Source organism: Heterodontus francisci, chromosome 23, assembly GCF_036365525.1.
Source record: "Heterodontus francisci isolate sHetFra1 chromosome 23, sHetFra1.hap1, whole genome shotgun sequence".
In the NCBI taxonomy this organism is placed as follows: domain Eukaryota; kingdom Metazoa; phylum Chordata; class Chondrichthyes; order Heterodontiformes; family Heterodontidae; genus Heterodontus; species Heterodontus francisci.
In genome coordinates, this window is record NC_090393.1 from 3,962,367 (window position 1) to 3,983,353 (window position 20,987).

Consider the following 20,987-nt stretch of genomic DNA (forward strand, 5'->3'; position numbering starts at 1 on the left):
GTAGAGGTGAGAATAACTGTCCTTGAAATCAAGGCAGCATTTGATTTGGTAAAGCACCAAAATGTCTGGCTCTTGCTAAAGCAAAATAGAATAAGAGTATGCTGCAGCATAGAAGGAAGAATATGTTTCTGCAGCTCGTGATTTTCAGTCCACAATAGTGTTATACAATGATGGTACCAAGTTTGCAGCTCTACCGGAGACCGATGTCTTCATTTTTTCAAAGCACTAGTGTTTCTGCAAACTCCAAAAATTTGATTATAAATGTTTAATCTTCTATAGAAAAAAATCATTAGCATTTTTTTCTTTTGTTCAATGTCCTATTCTTTAGCCAAGCTGAAGAATTTTGTTTTTAATGATTTATAGGTATGACTGATAAAATACGTTCTGATTTCAATGTTATGAGAGACCTGTCTGTACATACAAGATTGACACCAGAACAGAGAGAACAGCGGTTGTGGCGTTTCATGGACTACATCCAAAAGTATGTTCTTGAACAAAATGAAAGTTGGAAAAATCATTGATTTTCAGAAGTATGAAAACCCAAATTTTGTAATGGAGTTTAGGATTTGCTTCAGTTTTTCTTAGTTACACTATCAGTAGATTACAGTAAAATTTAAATTCAGTTCATTGTTTTAATTTTGTCTTTTCTGCTTCAGTATTCGTTATTTAGGTTAGTAGATGAACTCTCGCTTTAGTTTGAAAGCTTAGTGCATGCCGACCAAATTTTCCTCAGCCTCGAGTTTGGTCCAAGTCAGCACTGAGACTGGAATCTGAGCCAGCTTGCACTGCTTACACTAAGAATGTGTAATATAATTTGAATTCTTGATTTTAGAATAAGTCTGAAGCTTGGATACTAACTGTAAAAGAGTACAAAATTAGCTTGTTTAATTTATTCAATTTACACAAAATTATATAGAAGACCTCACAGTGTAGGGGTAACGTATTAGCATGGATAGAGGATTGGTTAGCTAACAGGAAGCAGAGAGTAGGGATAAATGGGTCATTTTTGGGTTGGCAAGCTGTAACTAGTCGAGGACCACAAAGATCAGTGCTGGGGCCTCGACTATATGAAATCTTTATAATGACTTGGATGAAGGGACTGAATGTATTGTTGCTAAATTTGTTGATGACACTGATAGAGTAAGTTGTGAGGGGATACAAGGAATTTGCAAAGGGATATAGATAATTTAGGTGAGTGGGCAAAAAATTGGCAGATGGGTATAATGTGGGAAAATGTGAACTTGTCCACTTTGGCAGGAAGAATGGAAAAGCAGTATATTTAAATGGACAGGCATTGCAAAACTCTACTGTACAGAGGGATCTGGGTGTCCTGGTACATGAATCACAAAAAGTTAGTATGCAGGTACAGCAAGTGATTTAGGGCAGCAAATGGAATATTAGTGTTTATTGCAAGGGGAATGGAATATAAAAGTAAGGAAGTTTTGCTACAGTACAGGGTGTTGGTGAGACCACATCTGGAGTATTGTGGACAGTTTTGGAATCCTTACTGAAAGGATTTAATTGCATTTGGAGCAGTTCAGAGCAGGTTCACTCGACTGAATCTTGGGATGAAGGGGGTTATCTTATGAGGAAAGGTTGGGTCTGTATCCTTGAGTTTCGAAGAATGAGATGTGATCTTATGAAACATATAAGATCTTGAGGGGACTTGACAGGGATGCTTAGATGATATTTCTCCTCTAGCCTGCTCCGCCATTTGATAAGATCATGGGTAATCGGATTGTGGCCTCAACTTTACTTTCCTGTCTACCCCCTATACCCTTTGACTCCCTTGTCAATCAAGAATCTATCTAATTCAGCCTTAAAAATGTTCAATGACCCTGCCTCCACTTCTCTCTGGGAGAGAGAATTCCACAGACTAACAGGGCACAGTTTAAAAATAAGGGCGCTCTCATTAAAGACACAGATGAGGAGAATTTTTTCTGAGCGTCGTTAGTCAGTGGAATTCTCTTTCCCACAGAGCATTGGAGGCAGGGTCATTGAACATTTTTAAGGCTGAATTAGATAGATTCTTGATTGACAAGGGAGTCAAAGGGTATAGGGGGCAGACAGGAAAGTAAAGTTGAGGCCACAATCAGATCGGCCATGATCTTACTAAATGGCGGAGCAGGCTCGAGGGGCCAAACGGTCTATGCCTGCTCCTAATTCGTATGTTCGGAATGTGTAGCACAAACAGACCATAAGGCGCAAATGTTCCACATCAATGTTAATGCTACACAAGTCACTTTCCATCCTCCTTCAGCTAACTTTATCAGCATAACCTACCACTCCTTTCTCCTTTGTATGGTTATTTAGTTTCCCATTAAATGCATGGGGCAGTTTGGGCTCTGTTGTTCAAGCAGCTTGATGACAGCATATACAGAAACTGTCACTTAAGACCTGAACCCTGTGTTTATACATTGCTGTTCTAAGTTAGTGTAATGTAATTGCTTTGGACGCAGCCAATGCGGAAAAGTAATAGATTTTACAGACTTGAAATTGTTAGCTTGTAATGAGTTTTTAACTTGTAATATTTTTTTAAAACAGGGATGATAATGTACAGAAGGAACTCTCAGATTGGGGTCTCCAATTTGATACCAAATTGCACTCACTGTCTGGCCGCGTTGTACCTTCAGAGAAGATCCACCAAGGTGGAAAAATGGTAATGCAAAAGTGTAGAATGGAATAGCATTTCTTTTTGTCCTAATTTAAGCATTTTAAATCTCTCAATTAGAAGATGTTGTAAAACTGGTTGTGAATGTCTGTAAACTGTATTTAAATCCAAATGTAAGACTGAATCGCTACATTCCATCAGTCAAATGGTTCTTGAATCTACCTCATATAGCACTGAGTTGGTTCAACTTTGAAGCACATGGTTAAGTGTACCATGAGGATACCTTCAGGAGGTTGATAAATGTGGAGTCAAGTGGCAACTAAATGTTTCCAGTCACTAGCCAGCAATGCACTGTTTGAGGCTAGATGCCACAGTAGGTTGTTATAATGCAGTGTGCAATGTAAGCTGCGATAGGCAGAAGATAGTGAAATTAAGTGTATAAAAGTACTTATGAATTGCAGGTAGGTAGTCTTTGTGATGGGATGTCTTGTAGGGAAAGTGGCAGGCTTGCAGAAATTTGAAGTTACATTAGCATTACTTTAACTTGAGGACATAGGAACTAGAGGCCATTCAGCCCCTCGCGATTGTTCTGCCATTCATTTAGATCATGGCTGATCTGTATCTCAACTCCATTTACCATATTTGGTTCTGTAGTCCTTACTACATTCGCCACCAAACAGACTTACAGCACAGAAGGAGGCCATTTGGCTCATCATACCCATGCTGGCTCTTTGAAGAGCTATCCAATTAGTGCCACTCACCTGTTCCTCACTATGATCCGCATTTTTCCCTATCAAGTATACATCCAATTCCCAAACTGTATTGTGGGCTGTGCTAGTTAAGGCTAGAGCTTCATAAATCTGTTTATTTCTATGTGGTTGTTGGCTGGAGAGAAGATGGAAAGTGGTGCACAACAAAACTCTTGACCCTTTCTATGCTTAAAAAAAACAGGCTTCTATTCATGCAAAGAAACTACAATGCTGCAAATGTAAGAATCAGAGTACATTGCACAGATGTACTTTTGTGAACTGTTTTGTCATTAATTGCACAATTTAGCATGTGTGAAGGTGCATTCTCAGATTTCCCAGGGTTGCTCTGCTTACCTATGCTGGCCATTTTTTAATACAATATGGAGGAGCAATAAAACTAAAGACCTGTAGATTAGGTGTGCATTGTGAAAAGCAATTTGTGTCCATTGTTTAGTTGTAGTTCATGCTCTGACTACATTTTCAATGCATGGGTCTCATTGCTTTTCAGTTTGACTATAATCCTCAAGCCGCAGAATGGTCCAGAGAAACCAGAGGTGCTTACCTGATTAATCCTATTCCACTGGAGAATTGGGTACTGGTTTTTACCCGAAGGAATGCTGATGTGGCTAGGAGCCTTTTCCAAACTCTAGGCAAAGTAGTAAATGCAATGGGCATTAGGATGGAGAAGCCATTAATGTAAGTATCCAACCATACTAGGTATAGTTCACATTTTTTGTACCATTAGTCTTAATTGTCTTGGTTAAATAATTCATATCAAATACCACAAATACTCCTGCCAATTTTAGGAACAGAAATGGGCCATTTATCACCTTGAGTCAGTCTCTTTCCCCCACCTCGCACCCCATTTAATGAGATCATGCTTGATCTGTGACCTAACTCCATGCTTTTGCCTCATATCCCTTAATACATTTTGGTTAACAAAAATCTGTTAATCTCAGATTAAAATTTACGATTGACCAAGCACAAACAGCCATTTGCTTGAGAGTTCTAAACCTCCTTCACCCTTGGCATGCAAGAGGTCGAGCTGTAATTTTTTCCCCCTCTGTCCAGATTCCCCCCACCCAATCAGTTTCCCCTTGTGAATGTGGGAGCTTGGTGGCGAAATTGCCAAGTTTTTTTTTAAGAAGTACACTACAATCTAAAGAGAAAATATACAAGTAAAATCCTTTACCTCTTTTTTTTTTCAAATTCTGTCATGGGATGTGAGTTGCCCAACCCTAATTGCCCTTGAGAAGGTAGTTATGAGCTGCCGTCTTGAACTGCTACAGTCTTGGAGTACAGGTACACTGAATTCATTTTCAACTGAATGGCTTGCTAGGCTATTTCAAAGGGTGTTTAAGAGTTAGCCACATTGCTGGAGTCTCATGTAGACCAGACCAGGTGAGGCCGACCAGTTTCCTTCCCTAAAGGACATTTGTGAACTAGATGGATTTCTACAAGAATTGAAGAGGTTTCATGGTCACCATTAGACTAGCTTTTAATTCCAGATTTATTAATTGAATTTAAATTTCACCATCTGCCATGGTGGGATTTGAACCCAGAGCATGAGCTGGGCCTCTGAATTACTAGTCCAGTGTCATTACTACTATGCCACCTGTACTGGCAAAATATAATGGTTGTCAACAAACTGTTTCCACTGCATCATTGAAGTCTGGATAATGAACATGACAACAGTCCAGACTAGGAAATAAATCAGATGAGACCCAGGATGACGGACACATCCTCTAAGGCAGACTATGGAAGATTCATGTCTCTCAATACCACGTCCAGCAAACCAAATTGAGATGTTTAGATTTCTTTGATACAATTTCAGGCATGCTTGATACAAATTGTAGAACTGTATATGCTGTAGCACTGAAAAAACATTGAGAAAAATTAAATGCTGACAAAGTTCAGTTTGTGCCTAAGGCAGCTCCAAGTTACAAGCACAGAGATGGGATATGATTTATGACTTCTCTAATGGGAAAAACTATGACCCCTTTCATTTTATGTAATGGCTTTTTCAGTCCCTTCATTCACAAGACTGGAGCTGTAATATACAAGATGACGGCCTTGGGAGAATTAGCAGGAGCTGTGGCTGCAGATAGGAAGTGGTGCCCATTACTTGATTTAAGTGCAGGAGGAGTTGCATCATGAGTAACATGGAGTGAAGGCACAGTGACTGCCTTCTAAATCCTGCTTTGGCCTTAACATTATTGATATCCTACTCCGTCAGTGAAGAAAGATTGACGACAGTGTGTGGAAGGCTGGCATGAAACGAAGGAACGCAATCAAATGGTTTTCACAAAAGCAAGCTGACAGGGACCACAATATCCAGATGGTATTGAGGGTTGTGCGTAACCTCCCCAGAACACGCACAAAAGAGAGGACGTGGCAGATAGAGAAGGACCATTTTATAACAGCCCCGACAACCAATTTTATCTGCAGTGCCTGTGGAAGAGTCTGTCGCTCTAGAGTTGGTCTTTATAGCCACTCCAGGCATTGCTTTACAAACCACTGACCTCCTCCATGCGCTTACCCATTGTCTCTCGAGACAGGGAGGCCAAAGAAGATGATGATTTTATACTCTGCCTGATATTTCATGTTGAAATTGGCAATGGAGCAGACATCAGATAACTGTCCAATCCCACAGGCAGCAAACCTTGTACAACATTCAGGCTAGGGTTGGTAAGTAGCAAGTAACATTTGTGCCACAAGTGCCAGGCAATTACCATCTCCACCAGAGTGTCTAACCACCTTCTCTTGACATTCAATGGTATTGCCATCACCAATTTCCAATCATCAAGATCCTGTGGATTAGCAACTCAACCAGAACAGCCACATAATGCCATGGTTATGTGAGCAGGTTAGAGACTAGGATTTCTGTGGTGCATGGCTCACCTGACTTCCCACCTGCCAGGCAGGCATGAGATGGAATATGAAGTCAATAAAAAGGAATGAAACCGGACAGACCACCCGGCATCGACCTAGGCACCGGAAATGACAACGGCAAACCCACCCCTGTCGACCCTGCAAAGTCCTCCTTACTAACATCTGGAGGCTTGTGCCAAAGTTGGGAGAGCTGTCCCACAGACTAGCCAAGCAGCAGCCTGACATAGTCATACTCACGGAATCATACCTTACAGACAATGTCCCAGACACTGCAATCACTATCCCTGGGTATGTCCTCTCCCACCGGCAGGACAGACCCACCAGAGGTGATGGGACGGTGGTCTCAAGTAGGGAGGGAGTTGCCCTGGGAGTCCTCAACAACGACTCCGGACCCCATGAAGTCTCATGGCATCAGGTGAAACATGCGCAAGGTAACCTCCTACTGATTACCACCTACCGCCCTCCCTCAGCTGATGATTCAGTACTCCTCCATGTTGAACACCACTTGGAGGAAGCGCTGAGGGTGGCAAGGGCACAAAATGTACTGTGGGTGGGGGACTTCAATGTCCATCACCAAGAGTGGCTCGGTAACACCACTACTGACCGAGCTGGCCGAGTCCTAAAGGGGATAGCTGCTAGACTGGGACTGCGGCAGGTGGTGAGGGAACCAACACGAGGGAAAAACATACTTGACCTTGTTCTCACCAATCTGGCTGCTGCAGCTGCATCTGTCCATGATAGTATTGGTAGGAGTGACCACCGCACAGTCCTTGTGGAGATGAAATCCCGCCTTCACATTGAGGATACCGTCCATCGTGTTGTGTGGCACTATCACCGCGCTAAATGGGATAGATTTCGAACAGATCTAGCAATGCAAAACTGGGCACCCATGAGGCGCTGTGGGTCATCAGTTGCAGAATTGTACTCGACCACGATCTGTAACCTCATGGCCTGGCATATCCCCCACTCTACCATTACCATCAAGCCAGGCGACCAACTCTGGTTCAATGAAAGTGCAGGAGGGCATGCCAGGAGCAGCACCAGGCATAGCTCAAAATGAGGTGTCAACCTGGTGCAGCTTCAACACAGGGCTACTTGCGTGCCAAACTGCGTAAGCAGCATGCAATAGACAGAGCTAAGCAATCCCATAACCGACGGATCAGATCTAAGCTCTGCAGTCCTGCCACATTCAGCCGTGAATGGTGGTGGACAATTAAACAACTAACTGGAGGAGGTGGCTCCACAAATATCCCATCCTCAATGAGCCCAGCACATCAGTGCGAAAGATAAGGCTGAAGCATTTGCAACAATCTTCAGCCAGAAGTGCCGAGTTGATGATCCATCTACCCAGCAATGTGGAAAATTGCCCAGGAATGTCCTGTACATAAAAGGCAGGACAAGCCCAACACGGCCAATTACTGCCCCATCAGTCTACTCTCAATCATCAAAGTGATGGAAGGTGTCATCAACAGTGCCATCAAGCAGCACTTGCTTAGCAATAACCTGCTCAGTGGTACCCAGTTTGGGTTCCGACAGGGCCACTTAGCTGCTGACCTCATTACAGCCCTGGTTCAAATCTGGACAAAAGAGATGAACTCAAGAGGTGAGGTGAGAGTGACTGCCCTTGACATCAAGGCAGCATTTGACCAAGTATGGCATCAAGGAGCCCTAGCAAAACTGGAGTCAATGGGAATCAGGGGAAACCTCTCTGGTTAGAGTCATACCTAGTGCATAGGAAGATGGCTGTGGTTGGTGGAGGTCAATCATCTGAGCTCCAGGACATCACTGCAGGAGTTCCTCAGGGTAGTGTCCTAGGCCCAACCATCTTCAGCTGCTTCATCAATGACCTTCCTTCAATCATAAGGTCAGAAGTGGTGATGTTTGCTGATGATTGCACAATGTTCAGCACCATTCGTGACGACTCAAATACTGAAGCAGTCCGTGTAGAAATGCAGAAAGACCTGGACAATATCCAGGCTTGGGCTTATCAAGTGGCATGTAACATTTGTGCCACACAAGTGCCAGGCAATGACCATCTCCAACAAGAGAGAATCTAACCATCTCCCCTTGACATTCAATGGCATTACCATCGCTGAATCCCCCACTACCAACATCCTAGGGGCTACCATTGACCAGAAACTGAACTGGAGTAGCCATATAAATACCGTGGCTACAAGAGCAGGTCAGAGGCTAGGAATCCTGCGGTGAGTAACTCACCTCCTGACTCCCCAAAACCTGTCCATCATCTACAAGGCACAAGGCAGGAGTGTAATGGAATACTCTCCACTTGCCTGGATGGGTGCAGCTCCAACTCAAGACGCTCGACACCATCCAGGACAAAGCAACCCGCTTGATTGGCACCGCATCCACAAACATTCACTCCCTCCACCACCGACGCACAGTGGCAGCAGTGTGTACCATCTACAAGATGCACTGCAGCAACGCACCAAGGCTCCTTACACAGCACCGTCCAAACCTGTGACCTCTACCACCTTGAAGGACAAGAGCAGCAGATGCATGGGAACATCACCACCTGCAAGTTCCCCTCCAAGTCTCTCACCATCCTGACTTAGAACTATATCGCCGTTCCTTCACTGTCGCTGGGTCAAAATCCTGGAACTCCCTTCCTAACAGCACTGTGGGTGTACCTACCTCACGTGGACTACAGCGGTTCAAGTAGGTAGTTCACCACCACCTTCTGGAGGGCAATTAGGGATGGGCAATAAATGCTGGCCTGGCCAGTGATGCCCACATCCCATGAATGAATTAAAAAAAAAAGACTTTTCACTTGCCTGGGTGGGTGGAGCTGTGTCCGAGCCATTGACCTTAAATGTTAACTGTTTGTCTCTCTGCAGATGCTGCCTGACTTTGAGTAGTTCCAGCATTTCAGTCACTGCTAGCTTAATCTTGCAGGGTACTTTGCAGCTTTCAGGCTGTACTTGATGTCCGGGTATCTCTTTTGAATTGGCAAGTTGCCTGTTGGGGGTTTTTTGGGCATTGTTGGAGGAAGAATTTTTGACACGTGTCGGTTCCAGTCATGATTTTAATTAGTTTCTGTGGCTGTATTTGATGGGTAATGCTATACATTGTCAATTTGTTCTGGTCACTTCATGTCAAAATGAACTGTTTATTGCTACTCTAAAATGAGTGTTTTTCGTTGCAGGATTGAGGTGGAAGATCGCAGTGAGGCATTTTTGAAGGCATTGCAGTCTAATGTTACTCAGTCTACCAGAATTGTAAGGGGCTGTGTATACTGAAAAGATTTTAATTGGTCAATTTTAATATCTAACTTTACTTATATCATTGATTTAATTTGCAATTGTATATGTAAGTTGAAATTGCCGAACAGAACTTACTCCATTTGGAGCCTTGTAATTTCTTTGGAAAGGTGAAAAATCAGAAATCTATAAAAGTGGAGGGACAAATTAATAAATCACAGAAGAATTATGTCCATGATGGCATCCATCTGCCTCGGGAGATGATGGACTGCGCCTGGGTGTATGTCACTTCTGGATTGAATATAGTTTTTTGTGGCTGTGGAGGCACGAAAGCTTAGAACTGATACTGTTGCTTCCCATGTTGTGCCCTTTCCAGGGCGCAGGCCTGGACAAATGGTATGGAGACTTTAAATTGCCCAAGGATCAGGAGCCCCCTCTTGGCATTGCTAATATTGTCCAAAGGAAAGGTGAGGGAGAGGAGAAAACAGGACCGTTTTGTACCAGCTATGCTGTGGGAGTTGCTGGAAAGCTGCCTGATAAATGACAGATAACTGTCTGCGGGACTCCACTCCGGATTTCCTGTCTGGGTTTACTCCCTTAGCTGCCTTCTCTCCCAAGATACCCACAAGGCAGCGAGGCTATTTACCCATTGCTGGAGATCTGGTTTGTGGGCCCCAAGGTGGAACCACATGCCGGTGGGCCTGCATACCACGCGTCTCTGGGGGCCAGGCCTCACCTGAGCCTGAGATTATGTCCAAATGATCCTAGATTTTATAAATGAATATCAAGTACACATCCAACAGTAATGCTACTGATTTGGCTATAGTTAGAATATTATATGCAGTTTTGGGTACTGTACTTTAGGACATACGTGAAGCTGTTGCAGAAAAGATTCACTAAGATTATACCAAGGCATGAGTTATCAGAACGCAGAGCAATGGAACCTGTTCGTGAAGGAGATCTAGTAGAAATTCTCATAGAAATGCTCAAGGTTTTGAAGGGTTTTGGTGAAGGAAATGGGCGAGGAAGGAACTCCCAATTGTTTGTCAGTAATTTGGGGCATAAATCTCATTTTAAAAAATAAATAAATAAAGGGACTGGTTAGGAGAATTAATTTTGAAGCAAAGGTTAGAAATTGGAATATCCCAAGAGAAATGTTGGGGAAGTAGTATCCTTAATGCCTATTGAGAAGTGGATAAAGATTCAGATAAAAGTATAAGGATGGAGAAAGTCCTTTTCTAAGTGGATAACTTTCAGAGAGCTAGCATGGGTACAATGGGCCAAATGGTTTCCTGTATAAAGCATCTCTAGGTTAGCCATTCAAATGAAGAAAGATTGTATTATTGGTATTTCATAAACGTGAGGGGATTGGACTATAACCAAGATAGCAGTACTTTGAGTAACTATTTAAATAAGTATCTATTGCATTGGTAGACATGTATGAAGAAAAACAGTGCACAAATATTATTCTGCATTCAAATTAACATTTCTCCCCTCAACAGGTTGTTTGTGTCCTTCCATCTAACCGCAAAGACAAATATGATACAATCAAGAAATACTTGTGTGTTGAATGCCCTACTCCAAGTCAGTGTGTCGTTGCCCGCACCTTGAGCAAGCCACAGGCATTGATGGCTATTGCTACAAAAATTGCTTTACAAATAAACTGTAAAATGGGTGGTGAACTGTGGAGTGTTGAGATACCAGTAAGTATTTGCACTCAAATGAAAATGTGTATGTTTTCTATATTGCAAAATAAAATGTTTCTTTAAAAGTTGTTTCTTCTTGTATGCTAAGGTGGAATACAGCTATAAATACCAAAGACTAGTTTGCTGTATCACATCGGAGAAGACTGCTACAATGTTGTCTCAGCCCTCTTGTATTGTGGGTTCAAATGTACAACAAACCAGGAATACAGCAAATGCATCAGCTCTCCGTAATGGTGCAGAGCAAAGTGGTTGCAGTGGGTAGGGAAGGCTTTGTGGTTTTGGAACTGAACTAGCACCAGAGGTAGTGAATTCAAATCCTAACATGACATTGTGAAATTATTTTCAATAAATGTGGGAATTTGTTGATTGCCAGAAAAATGACCACGAATGTTGCCAGTTTGTTGTAAAAACTCAGCTGGTTCATGAAATCCTTCAAGAAAAGGAATAATTGTGGGGCACTTTAATTTCCTGTATAAAAAAAAAAGGGAGTAGACGGGACCAATCAAATTGGCAAAGGTTTGGATGATGAGTTTGTAGAATGCTTTTGTGACAGTTTCCTGGAACAATACGTTGTGAAACCAACTAGGTATAAAGCTATTTTAGATCTAGTATTCTGCAATGAGGCAGGGTTAATTAGTAATTTCCTAGCAAAAGATCCACTGGGAAAAAGTGATCACAATACATTTGAATTCCCTATTAAGTTTGAAAGCGGCATTCTCCAGTCCCAAACAAGAATCTTAAAGTCAATTACACAGGCATGAGTGGAGAGCTGGCTGAGACTGGGTAAATAGACTGAAAGGTATAGTGGTAAATAAATAATGGGAAACATTTAAAGAAGCAATTTGAAATGTTCAACAAAAATACCTTCCATTTAAAAAAAAACTCAGCAAGAAAGATCCATTCCTGGCTTATTAGGGTAGTTAAAGGATAGTATTAAATTAAGAGAAGACTTGTAATGGGGCAAAGAATAGTAGTAAGTCTGAGGATTGGGCGTGCTTTAGAAACCAGCAAAGGGCCACCAAAAAGTTGATAGAAGGAAAAAAAATCAATTGAGAGTAGACTAGCCAGGAATATAAAAACAGATTGTAAATGTTTTTACAAATATATAAAAAGGGGGAGTAGCAAAAGTTGAGGCAGAGCCAGGAGAAATAATTATGGGGAATGAGGAAATGGCAAAGACATTGAACAAATATTTTGTATCTGTCTTCACAGTACTAGAAATAGAGGGTAACTGAGGCTAATGAGAGTGAGGTGCTTAAAGTAATTTAATATCAGCAGAGAAAAAGTATTGGAGAAACTTAAGGGACTGAAATCTAACAAATCCCCAGGACCTGATGCCCTATGTCCTAAGGTTCTAAAAGAGATAGCTGCAGAGATAGTTAGATTTTCCAAAATTCCCTAGATTCTAGATCTAACCCAGCGTTTTGGAAGTTAGAAAATATACTGCTTTCAAAAAAGAGAGAGAAAGAAATGGGGAATTGCAGGCTGGTTAACCTGACATCAGTTGTTGGGAAAATGCTGGAATCTATTAAGGAAGTCTTAACAATGCACTTAAATCATAGTATGATCAAAGTCAACATGGTTTTATGGAGGGAAATAGTGTTTGACCAATTTTAGTGTTTTTATGAGGATGTAACCAGTAGGGTAGATATAGAGGAACCAGCAGATGATGTATTTTTGGATTTCCAAAAGGCATTTGATAAGGTGCTATGCAAAACGTTTATACACAAGATAAGGGCTTATGGAGTTGGGGGTAATATCTTTGCATGGATTGAGGATTGGTTAACAGGCAGAAAGTAGGGATAGATGGGGCATTTTCAAGTTAGCAGGCTGTGACGAGTGGAGTGGCTGCATGGATCAGTACTGGGGGCCTCAGCTATTTACAATCTATATTAATGAATTAGATGAAAAAACAGTCATGTATCTGTTTGTTGATGCAAAGCAAGGTGGGAATGCAAGCTGTGAGGAGGACACAGGTTGCAGTGATATAAACAGGCCGAGTGAGTGGGCAACAGGTGACTGATGGAGTTATGTGGTAGTAAGAATAAAAAAGCAGAATATTTTTGAAAAGGTGTGAAACTTGCAAATGTTAAGAGGGACTTGGGTGTCCCTGTACAAGGAACACAAAGTTAGTATGTAGGTACAGCAAGCAATTGGGACAAATAGCATGTTAGTCTTTATTGCAAGGTGATTAGAGTACAAGAATAAGGAAGTCTTGTAACAATTGTACTGGGCTTTTTGATCACTGGTGAGTACTGCGCAGTTTTGGTTTCTGTATTTAAGAAAGGATGTACTTATGTTGGAGGTGGTACAGCAAAGGTTCACTATATTAGTTCCTGGGATGAGAGGGTTCATTGAATTTATTTAAGGCTGAGATTTTTTTTTGGTCTCTGAATCAAGGAATATGGGGAGCGGGCAGGAAAGTGCAGTTCAGGCCAAGGATCAGCCGAGATCGTATTGAAAGGCAGAGCAGGGTTGAGGGGCAGTATGGCCTACTCCTGCTCCTATTTCTTACGTTCCTGCCTCGTCTCCTGGGTATGACCTACATGTGACTCCAGTCCTGCACTGGTTGATCTTAATGCCTTGCCAGTGTTGCCAAAAGGTAATTAACTTGACTTTTGCTAAATAGAAACTTTAAAATTGCAGGAAAACGGAGGACTTAGATATTGGGTGTTATGGGTATCTATCACAAGTTAGAATATGATTCCTGTATGAGTATCTGTTTGGCAATACTTTATATATAAATTCATGTCTCCAACATTTTCTCTGAATTCCAACTGATGTGATCTTATGATTTTGTCTTATTTAAAAACCCCTGAGTAGAGGCAAAGCTTGTGTGCTTAGTCATCCAAGACCTAATTCTCAACCTGCGTTGTTGAAGTACTTGTATTATGACCAATGATGGAAGTGATGCCATCGTCTCCAGGTGTTCCATGCCTCCAATGTTTCATAGAATGTTGAAACTCAGTGAACACAAGTAGGGCATTAAAATAAAAGCAAAATACTGCGGATGCTGGAAATCTGAAACAAAAACAAGAAATGCTGGATTCACTCAGCAGGTCTGGCAGCATCTGTGGAAAGAGAAGCAGAGTTAACGTTTCGGGTCAGTGACCCTTCTTCGGAACCCAGAACTGGGTTCCGAAGAAGGGTCACTGACCCGAAACGTTAACTCTGCTTCTCTTTCCACAGATGCTGCCAGACCTGCTGAGTGAATCCAGCATTTCTTGTTTTTGTTACAAGTAGGGCATTTGTGTTTTTGTCTGCTGCATTGCCCTCTTCAAGTGATATGGCTGCAGAGTGGGAAAGTTTGGTGAAGTATAAAGAGTGCAGGTTGCCATATTAATAGTCTTAGTTTAAAGACTGGGGCCTTTGGTATAGAGGTTTAGGTCACTTGAGGATTTGGGAAGATCCTGCGCGAGTAGCTAATTTTGACTTTATTGCATCCTAAAGCATGGATGACTTTAACATGTGATTGTTTTACAGCTCAAACAGCTTATGGTGGTTGGCATAGACTGTTACCATGATAATGCTGCTGGGAGGAAGTCTATTGCAGGATTTGTAGCCAGTCTCAATCAATCAATAACCAGGTAAGCTCCAATTAGAAGGTATCCTTGGGAACTGTAACTAATTAGGATAGATCAATATGTCAAACATTTCCCTCCTCCATATAAAAGTTTGTTTTTTCCCTAAATACTTAGGTTGAAATCCGATTAAGTTTCCACATTTTCTGAAACTTGGAAAATACTGCTTTTGAAAAGAAAGTTATTCAGTGGTTGTGAACAGTGAGGGAAATGGAAGGTATTCATCAACACAATTCGAATCCCAAGGATAAAGTAACAAAAATGTTCTTTCACACTTGTTTTTCCACTCTTTCACCCCCACCCCGACTCACTTATTCCAAATTTTTAAAAGAATCTGTAGTTAGTGACTGGGAACTTAGTGCAATTATTTCCAAATGGTTGTATTAAATGTGCAGTGCATTCTCATAGTGTACCTTCATCTACCCTGATGCTTTCAGTGAAAGAGTGATCTTGTGCTCAGATATCTTGAAGTTAATTTTATGAAAGCCTTCTGCTAAATAAGCCAAGTCCTCAAGGCTAATAGATTTTATTTTAATTCGTTGAGGGATGTGGGTGTCACTGGCTAGGCCAGCGTTTATTGTCCGTCCTTAATTGCCCTTGAGAAGGTGGTGGTGAGTTGCCTTCTTGAACTGCTGCAGTCCTTGGGATGTAGCTGCACTAACAGTACTGTTAGGAAGGGAGTTCCAGGATTTTGATCCAGTGTCAGCGAAGGAACGGCGATATTGTTCCAAGTCAGGATGGTGTGGCTTGGAGGGAAACTTGTAGCCGGTGGCGTTCCCATGCATCTGCTGCCCTTGTCCTTCTAGGTGGTCGAGGTCAGGGTTTGGAAGGTGCTGTAGAAGGAGCCTTGGTGAGTTGCTGCAGTGCATCTTATAGATGGTACACACTGCTGCTACTGCATTGGTGGTAGAGGGAGTGAATGTTGATTGGTGGTGGATGGGGTACCAGTCAAGTTGGGCTGCTTTGTCCTGGATGGTGTTGAGCTTCTCAAGTGGTGTTGGAGCTGCACCCATCCAGGCAAGTGGAGAGTATTCCATCACACTCCTGACTTGTGCCTTGTAGATGATGGGCAGGCATTGGGGAGACGAGGTGAGTTAGCCACCGCAGAGTTCCAATCCTGCTCTTGCAGTCACAGTAGTTATGTGGCTGGTCCAGTTCAGTCTCTGAGTCAATGGTGACCCCTCTTTTTCTCTTCCCTCTTTTTCCCCCCCCCCCCCCAAAAGGATGTTGATAGTGGGGGAAATTCAGCGATGGTAATGCCATTGAATGTCAAGGGGAGATGGTTAGATTCTCTTGTTTGAGATGGTCATTCCCCGGCAATAGTATGGCGTGAATGTTACTTGCCACTTATCAGCCCAATCTCGAATGTTGTTCAGGTCTTGTTGCATCTGGAGTCTGACTGCTTCTGTATCTGAGGAGTCGCAAATGGTGCTGAACATTGTGCATCAGCTAACATCCCCATTTCTGACCTTGTGATGAAGGGAAGGTCATTGAGGCAGTTGAAGATGGTTGGGCTTAGGACACTACCCTGAGGAACTCCTGCAGTGATGTCCTGGGGCTGAGGTGATTGACCTCCAACAACCGCAACCATCTTCCTTTTGTGCTAGGTTTGACTCGAACCAGTGGAGAGTGCCCCCACCCCCGATTCCCATTGACTTCAGTTTTCCTCAGAGTCCTTGATGCTATACTCTGTCAAATGCTGCCTTGATGTCAAGGGCAGTCACTCATACATCGCCTCTGGAGTTCAGCTCTTTTGTCAATGTTTGGACCAAGGCTGTAATGAAGTCAGGAGCTCAGTGGCCCTGGCGGAACTCAGACTGTCATTGAGCAGGTTATTGAGCAATTGCCGCTTGATAGCACTCGATGACACCTTCCATCGCTTTGCTGATAATTGGGAATAGATTGATAGGGCAGTAATTGGCCGGGTTGATCAGTCTTGCTTTTTGTGCACAGGACATACCAGTGTTGTAGCTGTACTGGAACAGCTTGGCTAGGGGCACAGCTAGTTCTGGAGCACAATTCCTTAGTACTATTGCCGGAATGTTGTCAGCCCATAGCCATTGCCTTCAGTTGTTCCTTGCTATCACATGGAGTGAATCTGATTTTGGCGACTTAGGAGGAGGCAGAGATGGATCATCCACTCAGCACTTCTGACTGAAGATGGATGCAAATGCTTCAGCCTTGTCTTTTGCACTGATGTGCTGGGCTCCCCCCATTGTTGAAGATGGGGATATTTGTGGAGCCGCCGCCTCCTGTCAGTTGTTTAATTGTGCACCACCATTCATGACTGGATGTGGCAGGACTGCAGAGCTTAGATCTGGTCTGTTGTTTGTGGGTTTGCTTAGCCCTATCGCATGGTACTTCTGCTGTTTGGCATGCAAGTAGTCATGTGTTGTAGCTTTACCAGGCTAACGCCTCATTTTAAGGTACGTCTGGTGCTGCTCCTGGCATGCCCTGCTGCACTCTTCATTGAACCAGGGTTGGTCCCCCGGCTTGATGGTAATGGTAGAGTGGGGGATATGCCGGGCTGTGAGGTTACAGATTATGGTTGAATACAGTTCTGCTGTTGATGGCCCACAGCGCCTCATGGATGCCCGGTTTTGAGTTGCTAAATCTGTTTGAAATCTATCCCGTTTAGCACGGTGGTAGTGCCACTCAACACGATGGTGGGTACCCGCAGTGTGAAGACGGGACTTTGTCTCCACAGGGACTCTGCAGTGGTCACTCTGACAAATACTGTCAAGGACCAATGCATCTGTGACAGGTAGATTGGTGAGGGCGAGGTCAAGTCGATTTTTCCCTCTTATTGGTTCCCTCACCACCTGCCGCAGACCTAGTCTAGCAGCGATGTCCTTTAGGACTCGGCCACCTCAGTCGGTAGATCCTGTAACTAGTTGAGCACAAACAATTTTACACTATTTTCATCTACAGTTCTAGTTTTTACATGGATGGCACTGAGGACTCTGGTGACCCAAAAATAGTCTGGTCCTTGCAACAAGTTATCTTGGCTATGGAACCAGACTTGTCCTTGGTAGGATTCGGCACTTGAAATAAAAGTTCATGAGGCACTATTCTAGCTAGAAATTATCAGTTAGTTTTAGGTGGTGCTGCAACCAAAATTTTAAATGTTATGGGGTTGCAGAAGTGTTGATGGAGCTTTGCTCTGCTCTCCTGTACTGAATAGCATTTGCTACCCCAGGAATAAGGGAACTTCTTAGTTTGATTGAGAACTTGTTGCTGTCGGAATTGTCCGCATCTAAAAGCCAGAAGTCTAAACTAGTGTGTGTAAAATTGGAAGTGCTGAGCCAGTAGAATTTGGAGATTAATGATGCAACCATGTTTAATTGGAGTGTTTACTTTTTGGAAATTCTGATGGAGTGTATTTTTATAATTGAGGTGTTTTAATATCTGCTCTTCAAACTGTTATATTGATGTGGATCTAAACTTGGTTGATAGACTGCTGTATGAAATCTCCTGTGTGAAGGATTACTCTGCCAACATTTCTTTCGATTGTGGAGTTTAAGATGAATAACTCATTGAGCTTTGTGACTAGGTGGTTTTCTCGCTGCATCTTTCAAGAGCGCGGACAAGAACTTGTCGATGGATTAAAAGTTTGCTTACAAGGTAGGTTCATGCCAGAATTGGATAAGAGCTGTTGTATACTTAAAGCATCAAAAGTATCCATAATGAAACAGTTATTGGTGCTGAATACTTTCATGAGTCCTGGATACATCTAATGTAGGCAACTCTGCATTTATTTAAAGTACATATTTCAAAATTTTTGACGAGGCTTGTAGATGTACTTGGCATGTTAATATTCAGAATGAAGAGCACCAGAATATGTGGACTTATTAAATCATCGTGTTCCTAAAAGTCAAAAAGCTGAGCTTTCGAGTGTGATCACAATTTGATAAAAGTGCCATTTTATTTCAACTTGCTTGTAGTTATGGCAACCGAAGGGGGAGAAACCCCCCTCTGATATTAACCCTTTGAAATCACTTGCATGGAGGTCTTGACTGGCTCGTAATTAACAACTTCTTGGGGCATGGTGCTGGAAGAAACTAGGGGATGAGATCTACAAAGTGCCAATGGCCAGCGTGAGATAATCTTTATGGTAGTCCAGTTTCACCGTCGTTACTCCTCTAAAACGAATGTGAAAATTCAATTCTATGCTTATCCAGAGGGTGCTGTGATGAGGCCCTACCTCAGACTGCAGTCAATTAGAAATCACTGAACTGGTGAGAGCTTCCACTGTTAACACACTTTTGCTGTAAAAACCATTAAAAGTTACACCTTGTCGAATGAGGTGTAACTGGGTTTTTTAACACTGCTAAGTTCATAATTACTTCTACACAGCCTCACTGGCCTTGAAAGCGTAATTTTATATTTTGTTTGTCAGATTTCTTCATTATGATAAATTCCATTCTTTTTGATATTTTATCTTCAACTTCAATCCCACGTCTACATCCCAATCATTATTTTCCTATGTGTGAAAAAAAAAGTGTGAAGGGATCCAGTGGTTTTTGTTTCCTGGTCTGCATTTGTGAATTCTTTAATGTGATTGACCATTTACCCTGGTTGATGACATCACTTTTGCTGGTCCCCTTGACTTGGTGGCAGAAGGAAACTGATGTCGGGAAAGGGGAAGTGTGCGCCACAGAGATGAGCGCGATGTTGCTTTGCTGCTGACTGCAAAATCCAAACCAATATATAGGGTCCTACTGAATCAAATAACCAAAGTGGGATCTAAAATAATGAAACAAATCTGGGCACCTAAAATCCTTTTAACTTTGTATAAGTAGTGGGCAAAATATTTGAACTGATCATTTGGCACAAATGTGTGAAGACCATCTATATGCAAATTACTGGATTCTCCACTGGTAAACAGTGTGAAAGTTCGATCAGTTTTTGAGCCGAGTTCACAGTAAAGGTTGATGGTTGTGTATTTAGTTATCGCAAGGGTTGTTTTCGATTACTAAGTTCAGTAATGCTACTTAATTTGCTGAATTTTGATTTCCTCAGCCGCTTTGAAGGCATGGCATGCATACAATAAGTGTCTGCCTGGTCGGATCATTGTGTACCGTGATGGAGTTGGTGATGGGCAGCTCAACACAGTGGTAAATTATGAGGTTCCACAACTGCTAGATTGTTTGAAATACCTGACTGACTACAAGTGAGTTATGTAAATTCTCAAGCACCCAAGTAGTATTTTTGTCATTTTTATTGGCAAATCTAGCAAATATGTTTCTTTTTCAGTCCAAAGTTATCAGTGATTGTTGTAAAGAAGCGTGTCAGTGCTCGTTTTTTTTCACAAACTGGTGGAAGATTACAGAATCCACCTCCTGGCACTGTCATTGATACAGATGTCACAAGACCAGAATGGTAAAGTACAGTTTTAAAAGTTCAAGCATAATCTTTTAGTAGCTTTAAGGATCTCAGTTGACAGATTGTTGGAAATAAAAATCAGACTCTTAAAATATGTTTTGTGGGGTTTTTTGAATCAGGTATGACTTCTATATAGTCAGCCAGTCAGTGAAAGTTGGTACAGTTACACCGACGCACTATAATGTAGTGTATGACAGCAGCAACTTGAAACCAGATTACATGCAGCGACTAACCTACAAGTTGTGCCACATGTATTACAACTGGCCGGTGAGTGAAATGGACTCTGCTTTTATTTACTAAAACTGATCAGACCAGGGGCTTGAACCTTCCAATGTTTTAAAGTAGCCCTATCTTTAATTAAAAAAAAAATGTAAATTAAAGACTGCTCTATAATCAGCTGCTAAGCTTTTGAAGTTAATCACTTGTGTTTAGTCACCCAAGAGGGGGAGTTCCTACAAATCGAAATTGATGCTTCATTGTCTTGTATCTTCTTTATTTTGCAAAACTCAACATTATACGCCATCCATTTATCACTAAAGACCTGAATCGTCCTCTCAGTCATCATTTGGATTCTTCAGTTTAGTTTTAAGTCCTGGCATCATCCTAACTGTTCGTCTTGCCTCTCCAAACAGTCTCTAGTCAACATTTGGTGAGAATGTGTGTGTTTGGTGGCTAGGGGGGGGACCAGCAGCAAGCTTGTTCAAAAGGGAATTGTCGGGGAGAAATTCAGTATTTAAACCAGAAACTGGATGTGGAGATTAGTCATGCAAATATGTCAGACTAACCCAGGAAAGTTGAACTGGAGGATGCAAATGGGAATTGAATAAAAAGTAAACTTAACTGTC

At 42.2% G+C, this 20,987-nt stretch overlaps 1 protein-coding gene across 1 annotated transcript in view; it reads left to right on the forward strand.

Annotated features, from left to right (window-relative positions):
* Positions 1-20,987, forward strand: part of piwil1 (piwi-like RNA-mediated gene silencing 1) — a 76,092-nt gene that overhangs the window by 39,826 nt on the left and 15,279 nt on the right. Inside the window, exons 11-20 of the mRNA XM_068054583.1 lie at positions 364-481; positions 2,545-2,659; positions 3,869-4,056; positions 9,416-9,488; positions 10,973-11,173; positions 14,660-14,763; positions 18,311-18,381; positions 19,780-19,930; positions 20,014-20,139; positions 20,262-20,409. Of these exons, the coding sequence (XP_067910684.1) occupies positions 364-481; positions 2,545-2,659; positions 3,869-4,056; positions 9,416-9,488; positions 10,973-11,173; positions 14,660-14,763; positions 18,311-18,381; positions 19,780-19,930; positions 20,014-20,139; positions 20,262-20,409 (1,295 nt within the window). The remainder of the gene's footprint in view (positions 1-363; positions 482-2,544; positions 2,660-3,868; positions 4,057-9,415; positions 9,489-10,972; positions 11,174-14,659; positions 14,764-18,310; positions 18,382-19,779; positions 19,931-20,013; positions 20,140-20,261; positions 20,410-20,987) is intronic.